This window comes from Balaenoptera ricei, chromosome 12 (genome assembly GCF_028023285.1).
Source record: "Balaenoptera ricei isolate mBalRic1 chromosome 12, mBalRic1.hap2, whole genome shotgun sequence".
Taxonomy (NCBI): Eukaryota; Metazoa; Chordata; class Mammalia; order Artiodactyla; family Balaenopteridae; genus Balaenoptera; species Balaenoptera ricei.
The window spans coordinates 54,568,946-54,586,121 of record NC_082650.1 but is presented as its reverse complement, the minus strand read 5'-3'; the positions used below and the strand labels follow the sequence as shown (position 1 = coordinate 54,586,121).

The window sequence follows — 17,176 nt, the reverse complement described above, 5'->3', positions numbered from 1 at the left end:
GCCCTGGGGCTGCAAATGGGGGTTGTGTAGGAAAGAGCATGGATGGGGCTGCCTTGGGTCCTGTCTGACAGAACTGCCTGAGGTGTTGGAGACCTCTTTACAGAAGCGGGCGGAGGGATGAGCCAGAAGCCCAGGGGTGAAGGGGATCCCAGACAAACACCCAGAGCAGTGCTTCCTCCAGGGCCAAGGGAACTGCCCAAGCAAGGGCCCGGCAGGAGCGCCCTCAGGAAGCACTCAGAGACTCAGCTATAATCATCTGCCCACCTTCCGCTCTACCCGCTAAGCAAGGCCAGGCTGAAATATCTGCAGGCACAGAGCACACTGCCTTGAGCCAGTGGGGAAGGGGTCCTTACTTTTCCAGGATGTGTACCTGGATCTGACTCCAATACCTGTGCTTTAAATTCACTGAAAAACCCATGTCAGGACTGCTTTATGTGACACTGGGCCACTCTGCAGCTCTCAAAAGGAATTATTTTCCTAATTATATACACCCTACACCTTCCCATTTGGGGATGGCCCTAGATTTTATCCCCATTCAACCCATCAGCAGAAGTTCACCTCCACAAGCAAACTCTTCACTGGCTTGAACGTACTCGACTCTCCTTTTGTGTCAAAAAGTGTAACAAAATTAGAGAGTCTCATTTTAAATCAAATCCAGCTTTCAGGCAAGAAGTAACTTATAAAGCAGTATATCATTTTTGGAAAATCACCAAGAAAATCAGTAATGGGAACTTAAAGGCACTCTGACACATGAGAGATAAAGAGGTGAGGCTCTCAAGAGGTTACTGTAGTGCATTGCACACAGCAGCAAGTGCAATGTATTTCAATTAACTCTGACAAGAGTCTCTTCTCTTTTCCGGTAAGAGGACTGTAAATCCACCCTAAGATCTACAATAGGTGTAATATAAACAGCCAAAGGTTATTCAGAAGCTAAAAGCTAAGGATTCTGAATCCAAATGATTTAAAAAAACTAAACATTAGTGCTTATTATCAGACAATAACTACACAAAGACAGCCGATATTTTTAAAAAAAAAAAAAAGCACTACCTTTGAAGGTCTGGATTCACACCTTCACAATTTTTTGAAGACCCCACACAGTATTGTACTAACTACAAAGATGTCACACAGTAAACACCTGGTTGCGCTATTGAGACATTTCACAATTAGAGGTTGAAGGTTCTTCACCTTGTAACCGGTCACCAGAGAATGAGAGATGCACCAACTTCTTGACGTTCTTATCAGAAACAAAAGCACAACTTCCAAGCAGCATGTACTCTTACCTAAGACGTCTTTCTCATGCTCAGGAACAAGCACCTTCCACTTGGACTCCTCGGGATCTGTGAAGTCAATGTTGATCAGGCGGTAGTTGGGAGAATGGCGATTTGTCTTGAACGTGAACACCGTGCCCTCGTTGGTTACATAGTCATATTCCCCTTCGAAGTTGTCGATCAGTTTCACCCACTTCAGGATTCCTGGTGAGAGACCAAGCACCTCTGTCACCTCTCCAGGGTTTGAAATGGTGTGGTTTGTATGTAGTGGGGGGAATGGATCTTTTCTGTCTATGGAACACAAAGCAGACACAATATTTGGAAGACCTAAGGCATGAGAAAGAGCGAGGACGAATGTGGGTGAATTTTAAGGTTTCCAAATAACGCAAAGGAAGTTTTTCCAGAAAAACCTGGCAATGAAGGAGAGTGGAGAATTCTCTCAGCCCATTACCCCGCATAATCCGGCACATCCCCTTCTACCTGAGAGGGTCTCAAATCCGAGCATGTCTTTCTACCTCTACTGCCATCACTCCACCCCAGGTCTTTATTTCCCTCTGGTTATGAGCAGTGGCTCACAACGGGGGATGATCTCACCCCCACCAGCGGACTTCTGGAAATGTCTGCAGACCTTTGGGTTGTTACAACTTGGAAAGTGAGAGGAGGGCTACTACGGGCATCTAGTGGGAAGAGGCCAGAGATGCTGCTTCAAGGCACAGGATACCCCTTGGACAAAGAGTCAGCTAGCCCCCGATGTCAGTACGTGGCTGGGACACCCTGGTCTGCAGCATCAGCTTCCCACCTGCTCTGCCCACTGCCACTCTTGTTCTTCTCGGTACCAGCCACCACCACGTCTTAATATCCTAAATTGGTCCCTGTTGGTACCCTTCCTAGAAATGTCCCCACTGCTCTTTTTTTTTTTTTAATTTATTTATTTAGGCTGTGTTGGGTCTTCGTTTCTGTGCGAGGGCTTTCTCTAGTTGTGGCGAGCGGGGGCCACTCTTCATCGCGGTGCGCGGGCCTCTCACTATCGCGGCCTCTCTTGTTGCCGAGCACAGGCTCCAGACGCGCAGGCTCAGTAGTTGTGGCTCACGGGCCCAGTCGCTCCGCGGCATGTGGGATCTTCCCAGACCAGGGCTCGAACCCGTGTCCCCTGCATTGGCAGGCAGACTCTCAACCACTGCGCCACCAGGGAAGCCCTCCCCACTGCTCTTTGAATAATAAAGTCCAAATTCCTTCTTTCGGTCTCCATGGTCCTGCATGTTACAGTCCTTGCCCACTTGGCTAACCTCAGATGTTCCAACTTTTGCCTCACTCCCTGCCCTCTGGCAACACTGGCCTCTGTTAGGTTCCTTAAGACATGCTTCACTTCAGGGCCTTGTCACAAGCTGTTTCCCTTGCCTACCCTACTCTCAAAATGGCTAGGTACCTCTCACCTGCACCCAGATCATTTCTTCACAGCACTTCTCTCAAGATACATACACCTGAGCCTTGAACAACATGGGTTTGAATTGCGTGGGTTCCCTTATAGGGGGTTATTTTCAATAGTAAACACTGCAGTACTACATGATCTGCAGTTGGTTGAATCCATGGATGCAGAGGGCCCATGTATGCAGGGGGCCAACTGTAACCTCCAAGTGGTTCAAGGGTCAACTGTACCTAATTTGCTTGTTTATAATTTGTCTTTTTTATTCACTATTTAATACTCAGCACCCAGACAGAGGGGCACCTTCAAAGGTGCAAAATAAAATTGGTGTTGAATGCAAGGACGAACACTTTCCAGTCCTTCTGTTCTAAGAACTAGTCGGGAGAAGGTCACCACTACAAAGAAATCTTAAATGTGTCCACCATCATCATCATTTAAACGGCTCACTAAGTGTCACTTTTACTATTAAAAAAAAAAAAGTCCACTGGGAAGACATCTGGTTCATAACGTATCAGACATAAATGTTTAGAGGACATCTCAAAAATTTTATAAATAAAAAGCTCTATGACTTCTAAACCGCTCAAAGGCAATGCCAGATCTCAGCTATTCTCCAATTAATCTCCTACCTTCGATTTCACAATGAAATTGCTACATTAATTTGGATAGTTCATTTATATTACTGGCGATTTTACATTCATTGTCTCATTCATCTCTATAACATAATATCTTTATATCATTTGTTGTTGAATTAAATTAATCAGGGAAAATATAATCCCATGGTAGAGAGTTTTTCAGTTAGATATAACTGAATTAAAACCCCAGCTCCAACGACAATTTAGCTGTGTGACCTTGAACAATCTCTTTATCCCTTGCTGAGCCTCATTTTCTCAACTGTAGATGAGAAACAGTAAGTAAATGTGAAAATTATTATAAAGTGACTAATACCTACCCTACAACAAAAACCTCAACAAATATTATTTTAAAATAAACGGCTGGAATTAAAACTAATAATAAGATAGGCAGTTAAAAAAAAATCTACAGCTTTCCCACATGTTAGCAATACCAGTTGGAAAACATGGTGGGGACGGGGGACCTCATTTACATTAGAAGTAAAATTAACGAATACTTAAGAATGTGCTTAACAAGAAATGTGGACTCTATGAGAAAAGCTCTAAAATTTTTCTAAGGAATCTTAAAAAACAACAACCACAACAAACAAAACCTGGATAACTGGAAACACATACCATATCCCTAGATAGGAAGACTCAGTATTTCAAAGGTGCAAATAATTCCAGAAGAAATCTACAAATTTAACACAATTCCAATTCCAAAATCCAAATGAGCTTTTTAGGGAATCTGACAACATCATTCTGAAGTTCATCTGGAAGAATAAGCACTTAAGGACAGTTGATATATTTTTGATGACAGAACAAGAAGGAACTTCTTGTGCTATGATGCTCTGAACAAGCCCCCTCCCTCCTGAAGGAAATTATCACCCTTTTATGATAATCATTTTCTTATTTTTCTTTGTTCGTTTTCTGCCTTAACATGCAGCCACAAACACTATAGTCTAATTTTGCCTCATTTTTGAACTTCTAATGGAATGAAACCATACCACATGTATTCTTTTGTGTCTGATTTCTTTCTATTCTTGATATCTGACCTTACATTATGTTTGTGAGATTATTCATCCTCTGGTTATTGTTACTGACTTCTGGTTAAATCTTACTGTACACAAAGAACATACTCTGTATGATTTCAATCTTTTTAAATCTGTTGAGAAAAGCTTTGTGGCCTAATTTTTTTTTTTCTTAAATGATTTTAAAATGTTCCTGTATGTGACCAAAAAGAATGTGTATTTTGCAGACTTTCCCTGTGATATGCTAAGAATGTCTACTAAGTAATTTGTTAATCTTTTGTTCAAATCTATATATTTACTGATTTAGAGGGCCATTTTTTCTATCAGTCAAAGAAAAGGTCTGTTAAAATGTTTCTCTATGATTGTAGATTTGTCCATTATTATTTGTATTTCTGTTAACTTTTACTCTCTGTATTTTGAAATCATGCTCTTAGATATATACACAGTTAGAATTATTATATCTAAATAAAACTGAATTGAACCTTTTATGATTATAGAGTTTTATCTCTAGTAATGCATTTTGCTTTGAAGTCTACTTGGATATTAAGACAGCTACATCATTTTCATTTTTACGTCTTTGGCCAGTTGTCTTCTGCAGAGTGGATGGCCCCAATTTGCTCTTCTCTGTGTCTCTTAACCACTCATATGCTTTCCACCTCTTGGTGGGCTGCATTCTATGTAACTTCTTTTAATATTCACTTTCACTAATTCTCTCTTCAGCTATGTCCAATCTCTTCTTTAATCTAATAACTTAATTTTTAATGTTAATCTTTTTTTATTTTTAGAAGTTCTACTTCATCCTCTTCCAAATAGGTTTGGTCATTATTTACAATATCTTGTTTCTTGCTTATGCTTCCAAGCTTCTCACTTATATTTTTTAAAAAGCAGCATCACTATTTTTAAAAGTGTATTTACACACTTATTTTATGTTAGAAATCTGATAATTCCACTCTGGTGTGAATCTGCTGGCTCTGCTTCTCATGCTGGTGAATTTCTTCATCTGATCTGTGATTTCTGATTGTGAACTGACTTCCCTTGAAACACTATCTGCGAGAATTCTTGAAGCCCTGGGTTGAAGTGACACTATTTCAGACAAGATTTGTATTTGGCTTCTGTTTGCCTCTTCGGAGGCAACCAACCTGGGAGCACTTTAAATTAAATTCTTGGCATGAGGATTTCTGGACCTCATTGAGACAATCAATTCAACTTGCACCCACATGAAGGTCAGCCCTTCTCATGTTTTAGAATTCACATCCTGCCTCCAAGGTAGAGACAAACCTCCAAGGCAGGTTTCCTTACTATACCCTGCCTCTCCTCTACTCCCTGGCTCCAACACTGGCGGGTTTATTTCTCAATAATCCTTGCACCACCACCAAAGGGAAGCTCAGCCTCAATGCCCAGCAGAAAGATTCTGGGACAATCCAGCTTACATGCCAGGACTCCTGCTTTCATTTTGTCTTTGGTCTTTATGATTTCTCTTCCTTTGTGCCAATTAGCAATATACTTAGTAAGATGCTTTATTAACTTTTTACAACATTTCAGTTGTTTCAATTGGGAGATTATTCAGAGTGTATCATCTGCTATACTCCTACAAACAGAAATCCTTACAATTAATTTCCATAAACAATTAAGTTCTGCATCTGAGCCAAACATTTTTTTTTCCAGTGACAAACTGCTAACCTCAAAAGCAGGTGATCCATTCAACGAAAACTGCATCTTAGTTTACATAAAACAATACTTTAAAAGGAAAAGAAACCCAAAGACTATTCCTTATAAGAATAAGTTAAAAAATTAGTTGGCAATGCAAAATTTGCAGATAGTCAGAAAGCTACATTTGTTTATAATAAGAATGATGAAACACAATTGTCTGGACTGTGACATTTGTAGACACAGAGTCTTGGTTCAGGGAAATGTCAGATTCTTTATATGTTCCCCTGACAATAAAACATCTTCTGATGTGAAACCTTTATTTCTCAAAGTAACCATCTTATGGTTTCTGCCGAAAAGGTCTTTCAGCCATTGCAATGGTATTTATTATGACCCTACCTCCCCCTGCCTGCAAAAAAGTCACTGAAACATCCACCAAAGGCAAAACACAGCAGAAATTTCCTTCGGTACCTCTGTATAGTCAGGTGAGCCTGAAGATGTGGTGCACTTGTTTTAAATAACCCAGCTCCAAAGAGCACCAAAACAATAAAAAAGTTTGTGGTCATTACCTGCCACCAATTTCTGAAGCATTAACTTTAGTCATAAATACACACAAGTCATATATTCATGCAGACTTAGGAATGTGGCTGGATTTTTACAAATCCATTAAAATCTGAAAAGCTGTTCAAAGTACAGGCTCACAGGGCAGCATGTTTAAAATGAGGACTCATGAAATCCTTTGGCTCTCCGGAAACCCTTGCTCCTCAGGCTTTGGCCACAAGATAATTTAAGAGAAAAGGTATTCCAGTTGAACAATGGGGCTCATTCAGTTTTGCTATTCACACGTTAAAACACTGTTGATTTAATGGGAAATAGGAAAGGTACTTTAAAAAAAAGAGATGTGGGGGCTTCCCTGGTGGCACAGTGGTTGAGAATCTGCCTGCCAGTGCAGGGGACACGGGTTCGAGCCCTGGTCTTGGAGGATCCCACATGCCGCGGAGCAACTAGGCCCGTGAGCCACAATTACTGAGCCTGCGCGTCTGGAGCCTGTGCTCCGCAACAAGAGAGGCCGCGATAGTGAGAGGCCCGCGCACCGCGATGAAGAGTGGCCCCCGCTTGCCGCAACTGGAGAAAGCCCTCGCACAGAAACGAAGACCCAACACAGCCATACATAAATAAATAAATAAATAAAAATTAAAAAAAAAAAAAAAAAAGAGATGTGGCTAGACTCTCCAACCATCTCACTTTTTGCCCACTTTTTCTGAGGTCTTTTTGTCTGTAAGTGGTATTCTTCCCTCTGAAGCCAACAGAATTCGATTCCCAAACTTCTCCACATTCAAGTTAAAATTACTTTTTATAAACCTGCTTCTTGGTGGGGGAATGATTTGTTTACTGAGTGAAGGCGAGCTTAAAATAAGTCATCTGAAGCTTTCCCTAGAGCAAAGTCGTTACTTGTATTGCTTTCTTTGAAAATCAATGGTATTAACTACATTGCTTAGAAAACGTTTTGTAAGCTCTCTTGTGATAGGAGCTAAAAAAGTACGCTTACGTTTGACAAAACAGAGGGTCTGGCCTCTAACAACAGTAACTAATGCAGAGCACGCACAGCTCGTGCTCTAGGGCTGAGGAGAGCAGAAGTCTGCTGTCCTCTCTGGCCTGATGCCTTCGTTCTGTCACAACTGCCACATGGCGATGGTTAGAGCTCGGGCATGGAATTCAACTGACCTGGGTCTGAATCTTTCAATGGCATCAGGAAAGCTAATTGGCCTCACCAGCCTCAGGTTCCTTGGAATAACATGTGCTCCTCAGAGGTTGTTTAAGAAGACAGTGAAATATCTACACGCATAGCTCAGAACCTGGCACACAGGAAATGCTAAATAAACAATACTTACTACCATCCCAAATAACCCCAGCATTCTTCAAATGACAAAAATAAACGGAATGTGGCTTCTGAACAGCACTGTTTGCTAACGGCGAACTAATAAAATCTAGTTTCCATCTCTCAGGGCACATAGCCATTTTCCTAGAAAAAGCCTTTATAATCACTAACTTAAAAATTAGTAAAATTATTAATTTTATCACTAGTACTTCATATTTTACTTCAAAATTCATGTTTTGCTTCTTATTTTTATACTGTCTTTCGACGTTCCAATTCTTTTGGGTTGTTGGCATTCCCACTCTGAAACACAGACTTATTTTCTAATAATTCCCTGCCTTTCACAGAAGCCCTCCTTCTGTTGGTCTGACTTTTAACACCCCGATGACTTTTCTAAACTTTAGACAACTCATCTGTTTCAAGCTTCTTGAATGTTTATCTCCTCCTTTCCTCTCCATCTCCAAAAGATGTCCAGCCCCACCAGGCATGAACATGGGAGTCAAAATTGTCCCAGCTACCTAGAAACAAGAGGTCATCTGCCTTGCACTGCCAGAGATGGCTGAGTGAACAATTTAAGTGTCTGATAAACACTGAGCTTCCTTTTGTAGTTCTATGTTAGCATGTAGGGTAGATTGATTTCTCATGCAGGAGAAAGCCAGTTTTCTTTAAAGACATGAAAGCATCAAAATGAACACATGGTGAGTGCTGAAAATGATCAAACATTAAGCAAAAAAGGTAAAACCTGAGAGACAGGTTAGTGAAAGTCTGGGTGAAGTATAGGATAAACTGCTATTTCCTTACAAAAATCAGTATGTCAGCATCACCCATCTTTTCCCCCTAAACCCTTCATAAGTGCTGTGACATGAGCAAAGACCATTTCAGGTCCGTTTTAAGGATAGCTACACTGAAAAAGGGTGTTAAGTTACCAACAACAAGGATTTTAGACATTTATAGTTCTTTGCACCTTACAATTACTTCCTACGGATTCTATTTAAAAACCTCTGATATAGTTGTACATTAATTCAGAATAGGGCCAAATGGTCAGTGTCTCTTGCTGCTGACTATCCTATAAAATAGAGAATAAAGTTATCTGACCTTCCACAGAAAAATGAAAGAACCCAAAAGAAAAGAGAACGAACAAAAGAGACAACAGAGGGATTTTCCCGGTGGTCCAGTGGTTAAGAATCCGCCTACCAATGCAGGGGACGCAGGTTCAATCCCTGGTCAGGGAACTAAGATCCCACGTGCTGCGGGGGCAACTGAGCCTGTGCGCCACAACTAGAGAGAAGCCTGTGTGCTGCAACAAAAGATCCTGCATGCCGCAACGAAAAACCCATGTGCCTCAACTAAGACCTGACGCAGCCAAATAAATAAATAACACAAATAAATAAATAAATATTAAAAAAAAAAAAAAAAAAAAGAAGACGGACAACAGAGAGAAGTGAGTCTAGAGTTTCCGAACTCCAGAGAGGTCCTAACTCTGAGCCTGGGCATGTATGCTTGATGACAGCACGACTGATAAGACCTGATGCTGTGCACTGGCCGTGTCATGGCCTCCGTCCAGCCGGCGGGGAGCACACACCCGGCGGGGATGGGCTGTCTTCACTGCCATCACCCAACACAGCGCCTGGCACAAAGTGGGCACCAATTAATGTCTGCTTCATGACTAAATATAACATTCACACAATCCTACATTTCAGACTGAACCTTACATACACTTCTTGATAATGTAAAGACAATAGAAGGAACCAGATTTAAAAGAAGTTAGTAGTGTCTTCCACTTTCCCAATAAGAATAGTTAGAAATTAATACACTAAGTTAAATATGTGTAAGTGTTGAAAACCATCTTTTATATTTTTAGGGTATAAATTAACTTTTCTTTCTTTTCATTTCTTTTAAATGAAACTTTATTAGGTGCATTGATTTGGAATTCATAAACTTTTAAATTGTAGCTCTTCCTCAAAGTATTTATTTATTTATTTAATATATATATTTTTGGGCTGTGCTGTGTAGCATGTGGGATCTCAGTTCCCTGTCCCATGCCCCCTGCATTAGAAGTGTGGAGTGTTAACCACTGGACCGCCAGGAAGTCCCTAAATTAAGTTTCCATTAAAAATTTTAGAAGCCCTCATACTGGAGTGAAAACAGACAACTCTGAGGCCTGGTATTTAACTGTAACGTAAAAAATACGTGAAAAGTTATTCTAAATTTAGGCTACATGAAGCAACTTTATGTATTCAAAATATTTATAACAAATTTAGGAAACAAAGTGTGTATGTGTGTGTGTGTGTATGTGTGTATATATATATATCTCAAAAGAAATAGTAGTCTTGATTTAGAAAGGTACAGAAAATATAACTAAGAAAATCCAGACAAAATCATTTTCTTGCAAGGTTCAGGATGATTAATTTCAACTAATCTGCATGCATGAATCACATTAAGAATCACAGGAGTCAAGACACAGCTGTCTTTTCCATTGCAGAACGAATAAAATGTCATGCCTCCCCGGTGTCCTAAGTGATACCTTGATACCTTTTTACTTTCAATTTTAAATAAGAGAAGCAGAAATCTTCTGCTCATATAATACACAGGACTGGAGAAACATGGTCTGTACTTTTTGATCGTTCTCAGGGTTAAATAAAGGACAAAAATTTAATTTAAAACAGCTTGGAAGCCAGAAGGGTAAAGATTCAAAATACAAGTAAATTAACAGTTACAGATGGAGGATGGCTTCTCAAGCAGGGCCCCCTGAGCACGGGATCCCTAAAGGGAAGTTGCTGGAGACAAGCTGGTGCCCACTTACTATGAGTCTGTGTTAAAGAAAAGTTACTCTGACACTGGTAAAAAGGTAAAGAAGACTTTATTCAGGACTATTGTGATAGGTGTCAAGACTACTGCAATTAGGGACAGAGGTCAGGCTGAACTCAAATACAGAAAAGACAGCTGGAGATTTACAGCCAATGTGCAGAGCGAGGGGACTGGTGATCAAAAGTTACTAAGAGAAGATATCAGGGTAGGGGGATTCCTGTTGAAGGCAGGTCAAGCACGCGGGGAATGGACAGGGGAATGAGGAATCTGATCAGATATCAGGGGTAAGGGACTGTCTTTAAACAGACTTAGCAGGATTCTCACAACGACTGGGATATGCAGGCCAAGCGGGGAGGGTGGGGGGCAAGGAACTAAGGCTGAGACCTAATTGAGAAGAGGCTCAGAGGAGCCTGACTAAAGTCTGGTCAAGGAGAGAATCTTTGTTGTCATCAGGCACTGTTCTAGGTGCTGGGGACTCCAAGAAGAGCAAGACAGTCAAGATCCCCGATCTCAGGCAGCTCAAAAAATACTCACACACAGTGTTTTTATATGGAGAGAAAAAGAAATCAGAATAGGGGAAAGGGGAAGAAGGGCCAACTACAGAGGGAAAAGTATCAACCAAAAGCATGAGGAAGCATGGTAACTTCTAGGGCAGAAGTCCCTCTTCTCCCAGAGAAAGCTGATAGTGACTTGGAACACGTCTCTGGCCGCCAGCGCAAAAGAGGGTGCGATATTCTTTGGAGGGGGCCTGCTTAGCCGTTCTGAACACGTGGAAAATTATGAAGACTTCTAATGCCCAGATGATGGGCCTAGTGCCATTTCCATACAGTGGCGAGTGAAGTGAGTCAGGGGAGTTACCTGTTCAGACAGGTAAGGACAGGAGCAGCTACAGGAACTGCAGTTCCTGCGGAAAGGCTACGGCCCATTGTTTGCAAGAAATGTGTTCGTGTTACTACTAAGTAAAAATACTGCAAATGTAAATGGCAGAAATGAGGTTCTCCGAAGAGAGGCAAAGGGTAACAGGAGAGAGATTAAGCTTACAGAGCAGCACGTAGTAAGAAGGTCAGTTAGTCCTTGAACAGAAAATCAAATTGACATGACGAATGTAAATCATAATCAGAGAGAATACTTTTAATTCTCAACATTCTAAGATTTTTTTCCATTCTGTATTTTTTTTTCTTTGAATTTTTGAATTTTATTTTAATTATTTTTTATACAGCAGGTTCTTATTAGTTATCTATTTTATAAATATTAGTGTATATATGTCAGTCCCAATCTCCCAGTTCATCCCACCACCCCCACCCCCACCCCCCAGCCACTTTCCCCCCTTGGTGTCCTTATGTTTGTTCTCTACATCTGTGTCTCTATTTCTGCCCTGCAGACTGGTTCATCTGTACCATTTTTCTAGGTTCCACATATGTGTTAATATACGATATTTGTTTTTCTCTTTCTGAATTACTTCACTCTGTATGACAGTCTCTAGATCCATCCACGTCTCTACAAATGACCCAATTTCGTTCCTTTTTATGGCTGAGTAATATTCCATTGTATATATGTACCACATCTTTAACCATTCGTCTGTCGATGGACCTTTAGGTTGCTTCCATGACCTGGCTATTGTAAATAGTGCTGCAATGAACATTGGGGTGCATGTGTCTTTTTGAATTATGGTTTTCTCTGGGTATATGCCCAGTAGTGGGATTGCTGGGTCACATGGTAATTCTATTTTTAGTTTTTTAAGGAACCTCCATACTGTTCTCCATAGTGGCTGTATCAATTTACATTCCCACCAACAGTGCAAGAGGGTTCCCTTTTCTCCACACCCTCTCCAGCATTTGTTTTCCTTTTATCTTTTTCTATGATATTAAGTAGCCATTGGCCACTTTTTTGTGTTTCTTATTTCAAACTGCACACAGGCAGAAAGGTTTCCTGGGAGACAAAGATGATGGAAATGTTATAAAAGAGCTTCAGTGAAATTATTTAGCTCTCCAGACAGGCAATTTAGTGGTGCCCTAATAAATAAAAAATTAATGTACAGTAAAATACTGATAAATCTCCCTGACTTTAAGGTAAAAATGATTAAAATTATAACAGAAAGACCTGAGGTTATCAAAAGGGATATCAGTTTCAGCAATATAACATTAACGATTTTATAACACTGGATTTAGTTTTCAGTCACCAGCTATTCAGGTTTAACTCACCTAATATTTCAGTTAACTAGCGTATTTAGCATTTAACTTAAATGTTAATTATTCTTCTCCTTAGTTTAAACAGGGTAACAAAAATGGGGAAGCAGTATGGAAACAGCAAGAAAAAGATCCTAGGTGGCAGTCATAGTCACCAACTGGGCATATGCCCCCTGGAATTTTCAGTTATCAACCTGCAAAATTAAACATATCTCCCATGAGAGGCACACCTCTTCATGTTTTCTTTGATGTAAGGCCTCTTTTCTGATTATGAATCAGGTTTTACAGAGAACAAGTCAAAATCAAGATCTGTGTTTGGAGCAGCTTCGATACTGAAGATAAATTATTTTTAGGGCATCTTCAATCTATTTTAATCCACTACCTAAAACCATTGTGTAGTAATTCCAAATATTCCCCTTTTAGTCAAAAAACAAAAGGATAAAGAAGGTATACTTGAGAGCCCACCGTATGCCAGGAACCCTGCTAGGCCCTTTTCTATGCATTTTCATTATTCCTCACAATTCCTCATGAAGTAGGTATCACTGCCTCATTTGTAGTTGTGGAAATATTAAGAGAAAAGGATAACTTTCCCAAGGTCACCAATTATTTAGAGGTAGAGCTGAGATTAAAATTCACATCTGATTTGAAAGTCTTAAGGTTACTGTCTCAATATACTCAACTGTAATTAATAAGAACTATCTAAAAAATTTTAATGATTATGATATCCATCTGCTATGTCTCCCCTGTTATAAACCAACTATACTTAGTGTCTCCAACAGTTAAACTCACACACAGTACTTGTTTTTTTAATCAGTTATAATCATATTATTAACTCATAACGAAGCAGCAATCAATTAAAAAAACAAAAAAACCAAAGACCTCTCTAATCTTGACCTACACAATTGACTTTTGAACACAAGGATGGAAACTGATTTCCGGTTCATCTTCTTAGTACTGGTCAATCATCGCAACTGTTGAGAGCTTTCAGAATCCCACGACCACCGTTCAAAAGAAGAGCTCCTCTGAGGTTTATGTTACCCACAAGTTTAATACTAATAAAGCAATAATTTAAAAAAGATTACAGGCCCAGCGTTACACCCAGAATTTAGCAGCTATCACTGGGAACGATCTCCAAACTGATCTAACCCATCTGTGTGCAACTCAACAGCTTAAATTCACCTATCTTACTTAAATTCTGCTTTCTTGTCAACAGTATATTATGTATTTTTCTGAATGACACAATGAATTCCACATATTGGTCAGTTTAGTAACCTTCTTATAAAATGACATCAGGTTAGTATCATAAGACTTATTTGCTCTATTGTCTTCCATGTGGTTTTCCACGAGCTCACTGTGATGGTCTTTTTGCTACTTCAACTTGTCTAGGCTGATGTCCTGAGTTAATCGATCAAACATTAATCTAGGTGTTACTGTGAAGGTATTTTATAGATATGATTAAAGACCATAATCAGTTGACTTTAACTAAAGGAGATTATCCTTGATAATCTAGGTAGGCCTGAGCCTTCCCGCAGAGCTGAGGCTTCGATGAATAAGAAGAAATTCAACTTGTGGACGGCAGCCTGCCCTTCCTGATGGCCTGCCCTACCGGTTTCAGACTTATCTAGCCAGACCCATAATCGTGTAAGCCAATTCCTTGCAATAAATCTCTTACTATATATATCCTACTGGTTCTGCTTCTCTGGTTAAACCATGAAGATCCATTCACAAACCATCAATATTTCACAAACATAAAACACCTAGAAATACCTTTAGTAAGAAAGATGTAGCTCCTATGCAACTCAGAGATACAGTCCCAAATAAATTTATAGATTTACACATAGCCCTAGTCAAACATAGCTGGATTTTTTTCAGATCATGGCAAAATAATCTTAAAGTTCCTCTGTAAGAATTTTTAAAGAAAGAGAGAAAAAGAGAACAATTTGGACAAGAATAATTGCTAACGTTTACTGAGTGCTTACTCTGTGCTGGGCTCTTCACCTAAGCTACACAAAACCATCTAGGAAACAGAGAAGACAATGGTCACATAAGTTAAGGAAAGATCAAGTTGGGAAGGGAGGCCAGGACCTGGCTTATGTGGTAAATAATGCCTTCCAATCTGAATGCATCCTAGCCAGTGGGTTTCTTGATGTACTTGTGAGGAGGGGCGGATTCTGCGTCCTCCTATCCCGCCATCTTGACTCCTCCCCGGCCACTAGGACTTCTTAGGTGCTTCCCTGTTTCTCCCTCATGCACCTCTAGTACACCTGTGTACCTCTGTACTACCTTCCTTCTGGAATCCCAATCTCTGGGTATCACACCCTCTTCTCTAATTCCTCATGAGTGCTGAAAAAGTGGTGGGGGGAGAGATAGTGAAAAAAAAAAAAAAAAAAGGTAAGGGCCAAGAGGTCAGGGAGAAAACAGAGGCGCCAGCACTTGCTAAGTCTCATTCAAAGTATTACCATCTATTATTAAAGTGGATGGAGCAATTGCAGTTCAGTATATGAATATGTGGATGAAACTGCTTAATTTACTCCAGCTGCAGAGAAGACAATTTGTGTACCTTTTAAAAACTAGCCTACCTAATAATTTAAAGATATAATGAAGTAATAAATACAAAATGAAAGCAGCACTCTCTGGAGGGAGAACACTGTAACTGAAATTTTTAATAAACTGGAGAAAGGCCAAGTCCCTTCCACCATCCTAGACCCACAGAGGAACACTGGGCAGGACGGCAGCACAGTAATTGCTGTTGGCTTCTTTCAGATTTGACCTTCCATGCTCAGCTCTATGCAGACCTAGACTTGCAACTCAAGTGAGCGATTCTTGGGCGGTGGTGTGCTCCTGTCAGACAATGTGAAACTGATGCGGTGGATGCAATTTTCTTGAGATCAAAATGGGTGTATCTTTTTTTTTTTTTTTCCAAACAGAAAAAAAAAATGTAGCTTTATTCAATGGATATACATTTAATATTAAAGAGAGATGACTTCATCCTGCTGTATGTGTGAATGGTACTCTGTAACAGCTAAGAATGTTAGGATACAGACCTTGCTCAGAGAAGTTTAAAAATGATGCAGTGTCCTATCAATAATAAAAAAAAAGGTATATATTTTCTGATCATAATATAGATTAGATACTAATAATGAGGTAATCTAATCAACAATTAGAAATGTACTCAATATTGTATATTTTGAAAATTTGTGTCAACTATCTCTAAAATATATTTATTTTACATTAACCAGAACATGGTGTAATTGTATCCTTGTCTGGGTGCTAGTGTATCCCTGATAAGAGTGTTTGAGTCTGAGAATTTTCAGCATAGTAAATAGTGCAGCTGAAAAGCTTTAATGCTTGATGATGGTGCTAGTATGATAATAAATGTTGGAAGAAAACAACATTTAAAATGAGCCGCATCTAGAACTTGTAACTGGCTGGTCCTATGCTTACTATCTTGATACATATGGTTTCAGCACGCAAAATCAGGCTGACATTGTACGTGTGTTCAGTACTGAGCAGTTGTCCTGTGATCATCTTTTAACCCAATAAATTGTCACTGGTGTCCTATCTCTTTCCTGTGACAGTTTGCACCATTCCATCTAGAGAGTCATAATGCTTTACAGACCAAAGGGCCAGTTTCCCCCAAACACTCTTCATGTGCAATGTGGACGGGAAACTTTCACACTCATAAGCATGCAAAAAATATGGTTAGCCTCAATCTACAGAGAAAATGCTAAAGCCAACAAAGAGCCTTCATTCAATTTCTTTTCATTTTAAGGAATAATATCGAAAGAAAAAACCATATGAACTGAGATGACGTGGTTAAATGGAAGAAGGTTTCTTGGGAAATCAATTAGAAGACCAACGTAATCGCTTTTTAATGGAGCTTCCTGGAGTAACCATCCGTGTTTGAAAGACAGCTTACCAGTGATGCCACTGGGTTCCCGCTGGAGGTCACAATACCAGAGTCGGTTTACGGGATCACACCCCTCCCTTATCGACAACAAAACGTAGCGACCGTCGTCAGATAACTATGAAGGGAACAAAAATAGCACACGGGGCTGATTAGAATATATTTTTTGTGAGAACACTGTTAAATATTAATTAAAAAATAAAGGTTCACCGCAAATGCAGTATCTTTACCCCAAACAGTTGGATTGGATATGAAAGTTATCAGAAGAAAAGGTGAACATCAATTTTTTAACTTATTTCACTGTTAATCACAGTTTATTTTAACAAAACACAGTGAAATATTTAAGTTGAAAATATTTATATATAACTGAATGCCATGACTCAGTGTGACTTTTATTTAAAGTCTATTCTTTATAGTCAATA

The 17,176-nt window shown here is 39.7% G+C and overlaps 1 protein-coding gene across 1 annotated transcript in view; it reads right to left on the bottom strand.

The window, feature by feature from the left end:
• Positions 1-17,176, bottom strand: part of PREP (prolyl endopeptidase) — a 137,621-nt gene that overhangs the window by 68,119 nt on the left and 52,326 nt on the right. Inside the window, exons 7-8 of the mRNA XM_059941502.1 lie at positions 16,767-16,872; positions 1,281-1,472 (exon numbers count right to left, since the gene is read on the bottom strand). Of these exons, the coding sequence (XP_059797485.1) occupies positions 1,281-1,472; positions 16,767-16,872 (298 nt within the window). The remainder of the gene's footprint in view (positions 1-1,280; positions 1,473-16,766; positions 16,873-17,176) is intronic.